The sequence below is a fragment of the Solanum verrucosum genome, unplaced genomic scaffold (assembly GCF_900185275.1).
Source record: "Solanum verrucosum unplaced genomic scaffold, falcon-dt-bn FXZP01000261.1, whole genome shotgun sequence".
Lineage (NCBI taxonomy): Eukaryota > Viridiplantae > Streptophyta > Magnoliopsida > Solanales > Solanaceae > Solanum > Solanum verrucosum.
Genome location: NW_026019969.1, coordinates 14,530,026 through 14,546,287, shown reverse-complemented (window position 1 = coordinate 14,546,287; position 16,262 = coordinate 14,530,026). Strand labels below are relative to the sequence as shown.

The 16,262-nt window shown below is 36.4% G+C and overlaps 3 protein-coding genes across 3 annotated transcripts; 1 reads left to right on the top strand and 2 right to left on the bottom strand.

The window, feature by feature from the left end:
* Nucleotides 1-257: 257 nt before the first annotated feature.
* Nucleotides 258-5,060, bottom strand: LOC125816105 (chromatin remodeling protein EBS-like). The gene is made up of 5 exons (XM_049495698.1): nucleotides 4,866-5,060; nucleotides 4,426-4,771; nucleotides 4,034-4,102; nucleotides 1,931-2,066; nucleotides 258-588 (listed from the first exon to the last, which is right to left on the bottom strand). Exons 1-5 carry the CDS (start codon nucleotides 4,936-4,938, stop codon nucleotides 562-564), a joined length of 651 nt encoding a protein of 216 aa, XP_049351655.1. The 5' UTR covers nucleotides 4,939-5,060; the 3' UTR covers nucleotides 258-561.
* Nucleotides 5,061-5,729: 669 nt separating this feature from the next.
* LOC125816359 (pentatricopeptide repeat-containing protein At1g74600, chloroplastic) lies at nucleotides 5,730-8,449 on the top strand. Its single transcript, XM_049495955.1, has one exon. The coding sequence runs from the start codon at nucleotides 5,797-5,799 to the stop codon at nucleotides 8,443-8,445; it is 2,649 nt and encodes an 882-aa protein (XP_049351912.1). The 5' UTR covers nucleotides 5,730-5,796; the 3' UTR covers nucleotides 8,446-8,449.
* A 794-nt stretch (nucleotides 8,450-9,243) lies between these two features.
* On the bottom strand, nucleotides 9,244-15,378 carry LOC125816869 (beta-galactosidase 3-like). The gene is made up of 18 exons (XM_049496516.1): nucleotides 14,886-15,378; nucleotides 14,711-14,806; nucleotides 14,444-14,556; nucleotides 14,258-14,324; nucleotides 13,729-13,821; nucleotides 13,391-13,534; nucleotides 13,071-13,159; nucleotides 12,878-12,983; nucleotides 12,311-12,398; nucleotides 12,096-12,214; nucleotides 11,539-11,703; nucleotides 11,022-11,200; nucleotides 10,838-10,947; nucleotides 10,629-10,738; nucleotides 10,268-10,378; nucleotides 10,082-10,192; nucleotides 9,570-9,772; nucleotides 9,244-9,485 (listed from the first exon to the last, which is right to left on the bottom strand). Exons 1-18 carry the CDS (start codon nucleotides 15,045-15,047, stop codon nucleotides 9,368-9,370), a joined length of 2,184 nt encoding a protein of 727 aa, XP_049352473.1. The 5' UTR covers nucleotides 15,048-15,378; the 3' UTR covers nucleotides 9,244-9,367.
* Nucleotides 15,379-16,262: the final 884 nt, after the last annotated feature.

Below are 16,262 nucleotides of genomic sequence, written 5' to 3'. Positions count from 1 at the left end.
TTTCCAGTTCAAACAATATTCCAATTACAGATACCACTTGCGTCTTACATATTTGCGTGTACCGGGAACACTGATGCCGAGTAGAAACAAGTAAAGGGTGAACACTCTACTAATTGAGGATACGCAGCACAATCAAGAAATATAGCAGGCAAAAACTAAGATAAGGTAAAAATAGAGTGGAGAGTACAAAATGTCTTCACATTTACCAGACTCTGAGTAGTTCCCATAGGGGAGATGTTTGCAGAAGGGCTATTGCCTCGAGCAAATACCAACACGTATTTACAGGTAAACAAACTAAACTACTTTAATTTATTATAAACAACACCTGTCACTCTAATAAGAAAATAGCGTCAAAGAACAGAAGAGAAACCTACAGGAAATAATTACACACAACCAAACACTTCCTCGACCTACTTAAAGGACACAAGGTGCATGCCTATCAAACCAGTAGGTAATACAAAGTTTCAGTCAGTTCCGTTTACATCAGTCTACATGATTGTCGCTTCTGATGCAGTTATAATTGCCTCAGTGTTTGCTTGCATCCCGTTGGCCAAATAAGTATTACCTCCTGCGGCGTTTGGACTCAACCTGAAATACTCAGGTCAAATTTTGATATTTGAGGCTTCAGTAGCATATCTATATGACAATAACCACCAAACAAAATATTATAGAAAATAAAATCTAAAGAACTCCAGCTATTTTTGGACTGTAGATTTCAAATCACCAAATAACGCACATCTATTTTTGTTCTGTTAATTGAGAACATCATTTCAAAACTAAGGTGGATCCTTGTGTCCCCACTTCCCATAATATCCATACTTGACTACTATACTATCATTGTTTCAACATTCTTCCATAGAATCTGAAGGCAACCTTACCCAATGTATTAATTTTTGACCAGCAATAGACGATAGTTAGAACTTAGAACCTTGTTAGCTGCATCATTGCCCAAGAGCAAAATACTCTCAAGAGTGTACATGAAATAGTCTCGGAATGTATACGAAATGCCCTAGACGCCTAGACCAATTAATTTTTGCACAGAATCAGACCATATTTAGCATTGAATGTTCATTGGAGAACCTCCGTTGCCCAGATTTTGTTTCACCAAATATATATACATGTATCAAAATCTAGCCCATATTTTCACCAAAAAATAAATAAATAACTTAATAACAGTAATGATGTGCATATATTACATTGTACAATTGTTTAGGGAATGCCAAGGCTAATTAAAGAAGTGACGGAGGAGAAATGACAAGGATGCTTAGAACTAACATTACCAGTTTTCCGAAAAAAGAAAAGGATGCTTAGAAAGATTGAGTAGTACTTGCTTCCCATAATAAAGCAGCTTTATTACTGAGACATAATTATTTTTCATCAAAAGAGAGTTTGCCTTACCATCATGAGTTGCCAGGGTGGTTTGAGAAGATAAATTTCAGAAAAGCTGTATAAATCTCAGATGATTTTTTCCTCTTGCATTTCACCTGTGTATCTCTTATTCCAACATTCTCCTCCTATCAATTACCTTTTCCTTCATGTTTGATATTTCAAAGGGAGCTTTGAAGTACTTAGATCTCTTTCCAACACCCCCACCCCACCCAGTCTGATGACATTTGCTATTTACCTTTCTTTGGCATTACTAGTATGTTGCAAAGGATGATGGGTTATACACCCAAACTGCTACCCTCGCCACATGTAACAAATGGTATGACAAAAGCAGCAGCTTTACTAAGTATGTCTAGTCTAAAATCAACTTATCTTTTTTGTCATTGTTTTTCATACCAGCATGTTTTGAATGAATACAACAAACTACATCAGTGAATGGAGGCCAAGGAAAATAGAAAATAAGAAACTTATGTCAATTTAGATCACGGAAAGATGGATCAAAAAGGTGACCAGGATGTTTGTGTTAATCTAGCAATGGGCTCACCTTTATATCAGCATGTCTTGGAGTAGCATGAGAATTTAGCAATTTCTTCTGATCTTCAGATGAACAATTTTGGCAAAAGAAGTGGTCAAGTCTCTTGGCTTCCTCTGGCGTCATGTCTATACAAGTAGGGTGGAACCTGGATGAAAATTAAAGGCACTTAGTTGCAGTCATTCAGATGTTAAAAGTAGACGCAAGTGACGTACCAGTTTAGGAAAATGCTTTGTTGCTTAAGAATCTTGACATATGAATGGCTTTAAATATGCAACTATGCTAGCAGAAAACTTAACTGAAGACATGTTCGGGCCTCAAACAAAAAAATCCATATTTTCACCTGAATCCAGTTAGGAAAGGTGATCAAGAATCTGATGTATTCAGCTCTAAGGCTTCTCCCACACCTTGGCATCCTTCCAAAACAAGATTTCCGATGCACAAAAGTACATACCTAATATAATTAAAGGCTTGACAACCTAAGATATAGCTAAAATAATGACGTCTTTCGGTTTTCGCATTAAAAACTCTGATTTTATCTTTCGAGCAGAAATTTCTGATGGTTACTCTTCTTCATTCGCTCTTTTGCCTAACCTAGTTGCAGATATGTGGAGAGATGAAAGTTCAATACAAGCAGAGTAAAAAACAGAACAGACCAATCTCCAAACTTAACATGAACTCTGGTGTTCAAACCACAATGGAAATAAATTGATCAGAAATATCAAAACCCTCTGAAATAAATGATTTATGATGAGCCAGTTACTTTCCATATAAATAAGTATATTAATTTCCATATATCAGCTCTCGGGATGGCTTAAAAGGCCGTTTAAACCTTGGTTTTGGGATCTGAACAATTTGATCCTTCTAATGAAGTACCTTTTGGGAAATTCCCCTTTTTTTTGCAAGTAAACAATTATCACAATGATAGGAAATTTCATGTATACAAGCAGTACGCCATAATATGAACGAACGACATCCAATCCTCTATACTCAATGGAACTCCATGGGTGCACCAAAAAGATACAACGAATGAGAATGATCATATCTTAACACCTGATCACAATTTACTGTACCTCGGAATGACCCTATCTTAGTTTCTACCGAAACGCCAATGATTAAGAACAAAAATAGGCAATGGATTACTAGCTTTGAACTAGATTTAACATACTATGAGAGAGTCTGTCATATTAAACTTCGTCTATTCCACTATGAATATATTGTTAAACACAAAAACCTTACCAACATCCAATTTATAAATCAAACCCCTTCAATTTAACATGATTAAGTAATAATTTGAGGAGAGAATGTGTTAATTAACAATTGTTAAGTGATAAAATGCACATGTCATACATTTATTTGGTTGGTGTAAACTCCGTGTGTAGGTAAATTCTTTCCATAATTTGACTTCCTGAACAAAGCATATTCCAAATCTGACCAGCCATATAGATATGCATAACACATCAGCATACATAATTAAAGATATACCAGAAAAGCTGATGGCAGTACAGAGATCTAATGGCCATGTAATAGGGAACTTACTACCTTTTTTGTCAGTATGATAAGGCACTTACCACTATCATATCAAGGAAACTTTTATTTTACACAAATAGGAGAGCAAAGAGAAATAAGTGTTTCAAAGTAGAATATTAACTGTACTGCATCATGCACTTAAAAAATTTCTGAGTAACTCCACTATGTGGGTAAACTTGCTCCCAACATTCGAGCAGAAGTCATACAACATGTTAAAAGGTATCATGATCCTCCATCAGGAAATGTCTGAGTAACTCCAGATACTCATGAACAGCTTGAGTCGCATACCCTGGTGCAACTAATGGCCAACTTTTCTTTTGAAATTAGCTCTTGCACTATGTCGAGACTTGTCAAAAAAGAAAATAGTACACATTGAGCATGTAATGAAACATAGGAATAGGCTTTGAGATTGGAAACTAGTGCATGACCTATACTATTTAGCATCAATTCTTACTACACCATTTGCCTCTTATCAGTAACTTTAAACTTGAGAAGATTTTAAACATCATGTAACTGAGAGCTAAACAAGAAACCAGATGATAACATATTACCTACCATGAGAAAAATGTGAAGAATCAGACTTACCAGTCACTGCAGCCCTCACATTGAACCATGAGGTCATCAGGATTGTATGGCATTTCACATTTACAGTACCTGCCAAATTAGGACCAAAAAGAATACTTAGTGATAAAACCAAGGTTAAGAACTTCCAAAAAAATGTTGTTTCCTCATAAACATCACGTAGTTAGTATTGTAGCTACATATTGTCAGATTCTGAAGCACGAAACTATATGAATGTCTTTAAACTGAAAACTTTATTCAGAAAAATAAACTACTGCTCCTCAATAAGCTATTACCAAATCATTAATTACTGATAATGCAAAAATCTGAAGTCAATTACCACTTTTTTAAAATGTACTAATTAAATAGAGATTGTAAGGAAAAAAGCCACAATTTTTATCAAACTTTGTACATACACAGCAACTCTGTCAGGATTAAATGCTCCGGTAGAAGAATTGTAGTCAAATCGGCAAAAGAAATCTTCGTTCCCAACAGCGTCGAGTTTGGTGTAGCTCTTGAACGTGTGGACCGTACACTTGCCTTCAATTGTGTCGGCACTTTGTATATCGCGGTGATCGGACATAAAAAGTTCCTTGGAGCCGTGAAACTGACGTCGGCCACCGATCGACTCCTCCGGACGGTAGTACCACCGGACGTGAACCCTGACGTTGCCACCTCTATTGTCGGATTCAATCTTCTCAACTCGAGCAACGTACGACGGCTTTGACGACTCCGACGCTCGCATCAACACGCAGTCGCCGGCTGAAGAACGTTTCCAGGTAGCGCAAGTTAGATTTTCCGGCGAAAAAAGTTTTTTTCTGGAAAATTGAGAGAAGGTTTATGAAATAGAACTTACCTCGAACGGTCTTGTTGATGGATTTAACTGTGTAAGAATCTAGGGTTCGACGATTTGTACGAGTTTTAGCCATGGACTGAAGAAGGAGTGTGTAACACTACAAAAGTCATGCGCCTGAAACTGCAAACTGTGTGAACTGTGCAGGAAGACAAACAGGAGAGAGATATATGAATCCAGCCAAGCCAGGGTGTGTCACCAGGGCTCCTCTTTTTTCTTATTAGATTTTTTTAATCAAGTTTCAGGAGAAAGACTATTTTCCACTTTTTAATTAAAAAAAAATCCAAGAACTCGATTCTATGATTTTATTTTGATTTATTTAGATAAAAAATACTAAAGTTTCACGGAAAAAATGTACTCCTCCAATTTCATTTTATTTGTCTGATTTTGTTACTACCTGTAGCAAAGAAAACTATCCCAAAATATGTATGACCTTAAGAATTCAAGATAAAAATATATAAAAAAAATTTAACTATATAATTATATTTTATACTTTTAATAGTATATTGTGTGTTTGGAGAAAAATATTTTCCAATTCTTATATTTGAAAAATATAAGGTCCTCAAAAGTAACAGAAAACAAGATGTATACATAAGTGACATTTTAAGTTTTCTTCCCAACCATCCAATTCCAACACCATCCTGCCCACCACCCTCAAATCACCTCTCCCCGTTCCTACCGCCTTTACATTTTGCTAGATAACATATTGTAAGTGTTATTGAAATAATATTTTTTATTTATCTATCGAACAGTATATAATAAAATATTTTTGTGAATAGTTTAGTAACCAGTTGATTTCTTTAATCTACTAATTTTGCCAAATGACACTTATTTTCGGACACTTGACATTTTTGCATTTGTCAATTCAATTTATATCCTTCACAGGCCACCCGTGAACTCTCTGCATATTTCTTCCCATGATCGAAGTTCACTAATGAACTCAATCAGTTACCAGCAACTGGAGCACAAACTCTCACCTTTTGGACGCAAAGTGATCTCCTCCATTGCCTTTGCTGGTAGCACATCTAATTTCCCAGACCAGCGCCCTATTCAGTTTCTCACCAAATCGAGAAATATTATTCACTCAAAACCCGAAATTTCCCATGCCCATCTCATAAAGACCCAGAATCTTGAATGCAATACACATGCTGCAAATTCTGTGCTTTATAATTATGGTCAATATTCAAGAATGGACAATGCAGCCAAGGTGCTTGAAGAAATGCCTAATCCAAATTCTGTTTCATGGAATCTGATGATTTCTAATTCTAATAAGGCATTACTGTACCAAGATTCTTGGAGGCTATTTTGTAGGATGCACATGTTGGGGTTTGACATGAATATGTATACTTATGGTAGTGTTCTTTCTGCCTGTGGTGCTTTAACATCTACATTGTGGGGTGAGCAGGTTTATGGGCTTGTGATGAAAAATGGGTTTTTTTCGGATGGATATGTAAGATGTGGGATGATAGAATTGTTTTCAAGAAGTTGTAGGTTTCGTGATGCTTTAAGGGTGTTTTATGATTATTTGTGTGATAATGTGGTCTGCTGGAATGCTATTATATCAGGGGCGGTAAAAACTAGGGAGTATTGGGTTGCTTTGGATATTTTTAGACTAATGTGGGGTGAGTTCTTAAAGCCTAATGAATTTACTATTCCAAGTGTACTGAATGCTTGTGTTTCATTGTTGGAACTTCAATTTGGCAAAATGGTTCATGGAGCGGCTATAAAATGTGGTCTGGAAAGTGATGTTTTTGTGGGGACTTCTATTGTTGATTTGTATGCAAAATGTGGGTTTATGGATGAGGCATTTAGGGAACTCATGCAGATGCCAGTCAGCAATGTTGTTTCTTGGACTGCCATGCTAAATGGTTTTGTGCAGAATGGCGATCCTATTTCTGCTGTTCAAATTTTTGGAGAAATGAGGAATAAAGGGATAGAGATAAACAACTACACTGTCACTTGTGTGCTTGCTGCCTGTGCTAATCCTACTATGGCAAAAGAAGCAATCCAAATCCATTCTTGGATCTATAAGACTGGATTTTATCAGGATTCAGTTGTGCAAACGTCTTTTATCAATATGTACTCGAAGATAGGAGATGTTGCCTTATCTAAACTAGTCTTTGCAGAGGCTGAAAATTTGGAGCACCTAAGTTTGTGGTCTAACATGATATCTGTTCTTGCCCAGAATGGTGATTCTGACAAGTCAATTCATCTATTTCGGAGAATATTCCAAGAGGACTTGAAACCTGATAAGTTCTGTTGTTCTAGTGTCTTGGGAGTTGTAGACTGTCTAGACTTGGGTAGACAGATACATAGCTACACCCTTAAATCGGGGTTAATCTCTAATGTTAATGTGAGCAGCTCTCTGTTCACGATGTACTCGAAATGTGGTAGTATAGAGGAATCATATATTATATTTGAGCTGATTGAGGATAAGGATAATGTCTCATGGGCCTCAATGATTGCTGGTTTTGTAGAACACGGTTTTTCAGATAGAGCCGTTGAACTTTTCAGAGAGATGCCCGTAGAGGAAATTGTTCCTGACGAAATGACACTAACTGCTATCCTTAATGCATGTAGTTCTCTTCAGACCTTGAAGTCTGGCAAAGAAATTCATGGCTTCATTCTTCGACAGGGTGTTGGTGAGCTTCAAATTGCCAATGGTGCCATTGTGAATATGTATACAAAGTGTAGTGATCTAGTTTCGGCAAGAAGTTTCTTTGATATGATACCCCTTAAAGATAAGTTTTCATGTTCTTCCATGATAACTGGGTATGCTCAAAGGGGTCATGTGGAAGACACGCTCCAGCTGTTCAAGCAAATGCTGATGAATGATTTAGTTAGTAGTTCCTTTACAATTTCTTCTGTTCTTGGGGTTATTGCTCTTTCTAACAGATCTCGCATTGGTATCCAAGTGCATGCACATTGTATAAAAATGGGATCACAATCAGAAGCATCGACAGGAAGTTCAGTAGTTACGATGTATTCAAAATGTGGAAGTATTGATGATTGCTGCAAAGCATTCAAAGAAATTTTGACACCTGATTTGGTTAGCTGGACTTCTATGATTGTAAGCTATGCTCAAAATGGAAAAGGGAGTGATGCTTTGCAAGTTTATGAGTTAATGAGGAATTCAGGAATCCAGCCTGATTCAGTAACTTTTGTTGGTGTTCTTTCTGCTTGTAGCCATGCTGGTCTGGTTGAAGAAGGGTATTTCTTTCTAAGTTCAATGATGAAAGACTACGGAATTGAACCTGGTTATCGTCATTATGCCTGTATGGTAGATCTTCTCAGTCGCTCTGGTAGATTAACTGAGGCTGAGAGTTTCATTGGTGATATGCCTATAAAACCTGATGCTTTGATCTGGGGAACATTACTTGCTGCTTGTAAATTGCACGATGAAGTTGAGCTAGGAAAGCTGGCAGCGAAAAAGATCATAGAGTTGGAACCGAGCGAAGTTGGAGCATATGTCTCATTGTCAAATATCTGGGCTAGTTTGGGCCAATGGGATGAAGTATTGAAAATAAGAGGTTCAATGCGAGGAACTGGGATAGCTAAGGAGCCTGGATGGAGTTCTTTGTGAAATAAATTTTTGCACCTTGCTCTTTGCTTCTTGGTGAACGAACGTTCTTCAAGGCGGGGAACTTTCAAAGTAGCTGGGAGTGATCATGGAACTGATGCGATCTGAACTAGACAATTTACTTAGCTGAATTCAGACGTCAGTCATTATTCTCCCTTGCGGATGGTTTCAACCACGAAGAATATTAACAGATTTTTTATAAAGATTATGTAGTTATATTCGTGTATACAGAGTCACACACACACTAAAAATACCATCAGGGAAGGGCCTTGGCAAGTGCCGGTGTGTCTCAACAACGTGGATGCGTGCCTTTTGTAGTTCCATCAACAATCAACCAAGCATAGCTGCACTGATTTCCTAGTATAACTTTTCTTCTGTCATCCCATTAACTGGTTCTGCTGGTAAGTATTTCTCAAGAAACATAAGATATCTACTTCATCAAAAAAAGAAAAAAAAAATGCATTTCTCTATAGGGATTGAGGAGAAAATTTGGATAAGCCATGTCGCACCTTATGAAAATTTATGCACATCTCCCCTTCACATGGGAGGATTTTGAGGTATTAAATCTATTTAATACTAAAATTTACTTTGCTAAGGAGATGCAATTTACTTACACGTTCTTGTAACACAAATCTAATGGTTTAGATTGCAAGGACCTGGAAGTACAAAAGAATAAGAATCTAAAGCAAATGAAAAATGAAAATTCGATCAGAATTCTTTTTTCCAACAATAACTTGTAAATATATACACTGATGAGGAAGACAAGCAGTGGCACTGCAACCATATTTTGAACAAAGATGATTTTGCACAGCAAATAAGCTATTTATTGCTGAAAAAACTAGAATAGGAGTTTTTTCACAGAACTTTTTCGTTCTATGAGACCAAACTTTACTTTCTACTTAGTGGTACCTAAATAATATCATATCTATACATATGTAATTGACCTTTTGACAAGAGAAATCTTTGATGCATCCCCACCTATCTCCTCAAAAACTACCAGCAAGTTCCCAGTTGGCTTTAACCAAGATCGAGGAACGTGGTACCTAAAAGAAACCAATATGTTAAAAAGTTAGCAACCATTTTAATCTTCTCATTTATCAAGTAAAATACTACTGTTATCTGCATACCATCTTTGAGTTGGCTGGCCACAACCAGATTGGCACTTTCCTTGTCGGTATGTAGCTGCATAAGTACAAGGACTGCAGTTACCAGTGGCATAAGCGGTCCAGTATCTTCCAATGCTCTGTCCATTGATCCATACTTGACCTTTTCCCATACTACCCATGTCCAGTGCTAATGGATCACTTCCTCCTGGTGCATTGAAATATACCTGAAAGTTTCATGAAGAATCTCAGTATTCATGGTCAAGATCAAGGTTCCACCTTTTCATTTCTCATTATTACTGCTCTATACGACAATATTAATCTTATCTTCAAACATCTTAATATCAGGAAGTGTGATCAGTTCTGATGTTTCAAAAGTTACAGCAAATAGTATACAAGTGATTTCCATCAGTGAGTACATTTTTTAAGGGTTCTTTGTATTACATTTTTCCTTGTTTACTAATCGTCTGTAGAGAAATTCAATTTGGAAATTCTTCTGTCCTGTCCTCCATATAGACAAAAGCAAACATATATACCTTGTACCACGTAAGAGGTTGTTGCTGCCTTGCTATCAAAGAGCCTCCTACCCATTCAGCAGCAGAAATTGCATTTGAAGCCAAGTTCATGATCTCGCCTCTCAACCCCACCTGCGCAAAAACATTCAGAGTTGTGGTAAGGACATCTAAGAGGCCAAAGCATGAATAAGAAATTAGGATATTCACCTGATATGACCATTTCTGCCATGATAAGTCCCTTTGACCCTTGTCTAGCCCATGAAGAACGACTGGCCCAAGGACTCCTGCGCTCCATGTCTCATAATGTGCTCCGTTGTTCTTCAATTACAACAAACCAAGACACAAAGGTGAAAAACCAATTTTGGGAAGCAAGAAAGTGATGAGTGATTTATGAGATCCACAAACTCAGAAATATCTCCCCACCATCCATGCCAAAACTCAAGTTGTAAAACTTAGATGTTGCTACTAAGGTTTGTTCCAAAATAAAAATCTGTCATTTGTTCCCCCCCACATGTCATTTATTGAGAATCCTTGATATCTTGAGTGTGAGTCTTAAAAAGAGACTAACCGGCAATCCAACAGCTACACTGAGTAGGGAAATTCTGTTTATTCCAGCATGCAGGTTAACACCTCCTGTAAATGTAACTCTTCGGTTTTCTCGGTTTCCATAAACTGAACCTGTAATTGGAGCCGGGAACTCTTAAAAAGAATCCAACATTTTGATGTTTCTCAACACTAAAATGTTACCATAAGTCAACTAAAGGAGAGTATTTGCACCTGAAAGCCGTCCATTAATATACACATGTAAGGCATGGCCTGCTGACTGCACAGTAAGAGTCAGATGTTGCCCTTGATGTAGAAATGATTCAGCTGAATTTATCTCAACACTGAAAAGTTCAATGACATGGTCAGACAGATATACACGTTTGTCAGCAGGCATATAAAATGTTTTCTTTCATACCTAGTGGTGTACCAAAGGTAGTCACTCATATCCCTGGTAACATTTAATTGCTCCAAGAGACCAACAACAGTGAGCTTTGAATCCACATCAATGGTGGATACATCCTCGCTAAATGTTTCCCAAGTGCGCAGTTGTACGTTTGTGGGCAGCATTTGTGCAGTGGATGTCTTAACTCCAACCTGATTTGAAGAGCAAAAGATTTCATCACAACCATTTTCCAGTAAATAGACTGCAAGTTGGCAACTGATTACTTCCTAGGTATCTTAGCTTGAATTCTCATCTTTGTAGATCAAGTTAATGGGAATAAAAAGCCAAGAGTTGTTTAGTAGACACAATATTGTCAACTATTATGAAGTATTATTTTCTTAGGAAGTAGGGAGTAGATGATATATTGAGAATGATTACAACCTAACGTTAGCAACGGGGAGATATTTATTTGTGAATGACTCTTCAGCACCAATGAATAAGAGAAGAGGATATACAACAGGAGTAAGTAACCATTGTAATATATACATACCCTGGCAGTATTATATACAACATTTTTACAGTCTGGAAGAATGCTTATTGACCAAGGTGGCAGATCGTAATGTTGGTTCCTAAATGTCACCCTTGCAGTTGAACTCAAATGGTAATTTGCAAGAAAAGCAGCACAATGTCCAGAGCCGGAAGAAAATACATGTGCCTGCAAAATGGAGATGATTTCAGAATTTTGAAAGGCCAAACATATATGAATCGGATATGTAAAAGAATGTGTCAATGTAATAAAAAGAAAAAACAAAGAATTATTGATCATCTATAGTCATTAGAAATTTAAACATTGATTTGCATACTCATCCTCTGTGTCAGGGCCGGATGCAAGTATGGTATAGCGAGTGAGCCTGCACCCGCTCATAGTTGAAGTACTTAAGAAACCAATATTTCTTTTTAATTTGCACCTGCTTCCTCAAAGCAGTAGTGGTGGGTGCTGTGGTACTCCGCATCTACTAGCATCCCTGTCTACTCGTAGTAACACCCCTACCCCCAAAAATCTGATGAAAAGAGTCAACAGAAAGAGAAAAGATATAAGAAAGGCACCTGTTCATAGTTCCCTAAGACAGTAACGGTAGGATCAGCAGAAATCAATGCTGGTTCACATAACTTGACAGCCTTATGAAGCTCCTTCAAATGGTCATACTTTGGCTGCCTAATCAAGCCTATAAAATAAGCACGGAGAACTAGTTAGTATATACGAGGAAAGTTGAACTACATGTGAAGTTGTGCATCTAAATGGTACTAGCTCAGTCTCTGACCATATTCATCAATAGGAGCATCATAGTCATAGCTGGTAGTGATAAAAGGCCCTCCAGCTGTTCTTCCAAAGTTGGTTCCCCCATGATACTGTTCAAAGAGAAAAAAGAAACATCGGTTAAGGTAAAAAGTATCATCACAAGTTGCACGCATGATTGATTCCATAGCGCCAGTAAATCTCTTGATTTTTTATAAGTAAAACTATTTATATCAATTATTTTTTAAGAAATGACTAATGTAGAACTCTTGATATCATTTTCTTACATTCATTTGGTAAGACATTAATATGTAATGTCTGAAGAATGAGAAGTACATAAAAGCCACTGAATTTAACAGTTTAGACTTGGTGATGGGTCAAGATGAAAATTCAGATAACTATAGAAGATTATTTTCCGAAGCACAGGTAATTTTGCATTATAAATTTCATGCATCAACATAATAGACATGCACTTTTAAACAACAGGCATATCATCAATTGATATAGAACTTCAGAGAACTAGTTATTAGTTAAATTACATATACAGTAGCTGCAGTAACGAGATTTCAAAAGCTGGAGGAAATCCACCTACCATATAATAATTCACCAAAGAGCCACCTTTTTGAATGAACCGAGCAACTGCAAAGGCCAAATCTTCAACTGGTCGATGATGAACTGGACCGCCAAAATCATCAAACCTTTACACATGAAGAAACTTAAGTAAAATCATCCCAACATGGAAAAGTATTAATCACACAGAAAATGCCAAAGTATATTGAATTTACCAGCCACTCCATGCCTCTGTCCATATCGTTGGCTTGTTAGGTTTGTTGGGGGAAAAATAATCACAATAAAAACCATTGCAGGTGTTTATCTGTCGCCAAAATGAAAATTTAAGTTTAGCATAATATTAGGTAATCCCAAGCACATACAATCAGCTTTCCTATATAATTTACTTTCTATAAGAATATTTTCTAATCTGGTAATATGAGGGACAAATCGAAACAAGAAGTTGAAATAAGGAACCAAAAGAATTGAGTGTTGCACTCAGTTTACTTAATGAACGAAGCCAAAACAATCTTGTATAGTGCAAAAAACATCTTACCACTGGATCAGGGGCATCATCCTCCTTGCACATGACCCATGGGACCCCAGTACCCATTTCAACAGCCATTTTAGCCGCCCAAGTCATGTATGCATGACCTGGAGCACCATATTGTTTTATTTCTAACCCATACTCGTTCTCGATCTGCATCAACACTTCTAAACATAAGTATCTATGATGCTTCATCATTGCAAAGCATCATATTGCACATGGGATGAGGAAAGAAAACAGATGATCCAGTCTATGAGTTCCCTCACATGTCATTAAATTGCTTTAAGTACACACCAGATGCCTCAATAAGTGGCTTCTATCATGAGTGAAATAGTAGAAAATCATACCTGAGACAGAATGATAGGACCACCTTGGGTCTGAAATAGCTTCTCATTCTTCATCATTTGGACAATTTTCGTGGTGAATCTTTGCATTTCCCTCTACAAGACAGAAATTACAGTCCACTGTGATTTAGCTTCCAAGATAAACAACAACAATTTCATAACAAGCGGGGTCTAAGGAGGGTGGTGTATATGCAGCTTTACCCCTAAATTGTGAAATTAGAGAGACAAAATGTTATACTTTTTCTTTAACCAAAATTCTACTACACATTAGGATGTTCCAAGCATATTACTTTTCCACTTGAACCAACAACAACAACATATCCATTGTAATCCCACTCGTGGGGTCTTGGTATGGTAGAGTATACGCATACCTTACCCCTAGTAGAGATGTTGTTTCCGATAGACCAAAGCAAAAACACAACATTTATGAAGACATAAGTAAACTTTTCTGGTCGAACCATTGCCATAAATGCAATCCCCTTCTGAAGGGTGTGCCTCTGTGTGTGTGAGAGAGAGAGAGATAGAGAATGACCTTGAAAGGTTCATTATCGGTTCTAAAGCTGATTCCAGGGACATACTTCAACCATACAGGAAAACCACTGAAATTAGGAAGAAAAAAGAAAAGAAAAATTATACAGAGCATTTGGCATCAGAAAGTAAATACAATCATAAATCAAGTTCATAGGAGTAGTAATTTGATAACAAAAATCAAACTTACCCAAAATTCCACTCTCCACAAATATAAGGCCCAATTCGAAGATGCATATAAAGCCCTGCCTTCTGAATCAACTTTATGAATCGAACTAAATCATTACGCCCCTCAAAGTTGTACTATAAACCCACAAAAATTAAGCATTAATGTAGCATTTTCACCAATGCTTCTCAGAAAAAGAAACTATTACTATATGTGATTAAAAAAAATTCAAGATTTAACAGAAAAAATATTCACAATGAACAATTTAAACAAGAAGAAAGAGTAAAGTACATTGCCAGGTGAAGGTTCATGAAGATTCCAAAATACATAGGTTTCTATAACATCCAACCCTCCATCTTTAGCCTTCTGTATAATCCCCTCCCACATCTGCATTTTGTCCATTGTTAAACCAAGAACCACAAAAAATTTGAAAAAAGAGCGGAAAAAAAAGAAGAAAATGCCATACATCAGGGGTGCTTCTTGGGTAATGAACAGAACCAGAAAACAGAATTTTTCTTTGTCCATTGATAATGAGAGACTTCTTATCATAAGTAACACTACAATAACAAATCTTGGACCCAAAAATCAACACAAAAAATATCAAGAACCATTTGGTATTGATAACCATTTTGATTTTACTTGGAAAAAGAATATGCAAAATGCTTATCTCACAACAATGGTGGAGAAAGCAAAGTGGGAAATGCGAAAATGTGAATAAAGAAGAAAGAGAGAAGGCCTGCAAAAGTGCAAACAAAAAAGGACACTGACAAGAATTCACAAAAGGCTAAGAATGTCTGTGACAGATAATCACACACTGAGAAAGAAAAAAAGTAACAGTATTTTGGATTTTGTTACTCTGCATTTAACAATACTCAATGGTCATAAATGTCAAATGAATTTTATAAGTTTTTTTTGGTTGTATTTTGCAGCAAATGCCACTCCCAAGTCTTAATCTTTTTATAGATACAGACACCGCCGACCTCTCGCTTTTGGTTCTTCAAAAATTATGTCTTTTCTCTCTCACACAAAATTTCTAAATTTTTTAGTCATAGTCTTGTGACTAACCTAAACTTTAATAATTTGAAAATTTGAAATTAAACGGTTCAGTAAATTTTAGGCAGGAGAAACAACTGTGACTCGTCTTTTATGTTCCTATCATGTTTTGATTACTTTTTATTTGAAACGAGGAATTATTGAAAATAGTCTTTTTGTTTTTATAAAACTAAGAATAAAGTATGCTTACAATCTACTTTTATCCTTATTAGAATGATTTATAGTCACATAAATTTTTATCATTCATTTTAAATCACAAGTTTTAAAAATTTTCCTTTCTTTTTTAAACTTCGTGTCAAGTCAAACTGTCTCACATAAAATGGGACAGATGGAGTATTATATTTTCTTGAGAGGCCTTTGGTGTCCCTTCCGATCAAAAATTGGGGCATCACAATCACTAGCTAATATGCTTTTCTCTCGTGCATTTCTTTGTTCATGGTTCAATAATCTGGTGTCCTAGGCATAGAGGAACCATACCAATCGATCCCCAACTTGATGGTTAAACTCTATTGCGGTGATGATACTGTAGAGGAGGTCCTGCGGAAAAATAGCTCAAAAACTCCTTATCAAAATTTAGGAGGGGACTCAGTGCTATTCCATATCATTTATAACAGGTAAATTCATGATTTAAACTTAATAAATTCAAAATTATTTTAAGTTCATTAAGAGTATGAGTTTAAAACTTAATATATACCGTGGTAATTTTTTTAAAGTTTTTCACATGTATACACATATCTATAACAAAAATAATCGAGTAATTGAAAAGGCTTTGTCTAAGTTTTAATTTCAC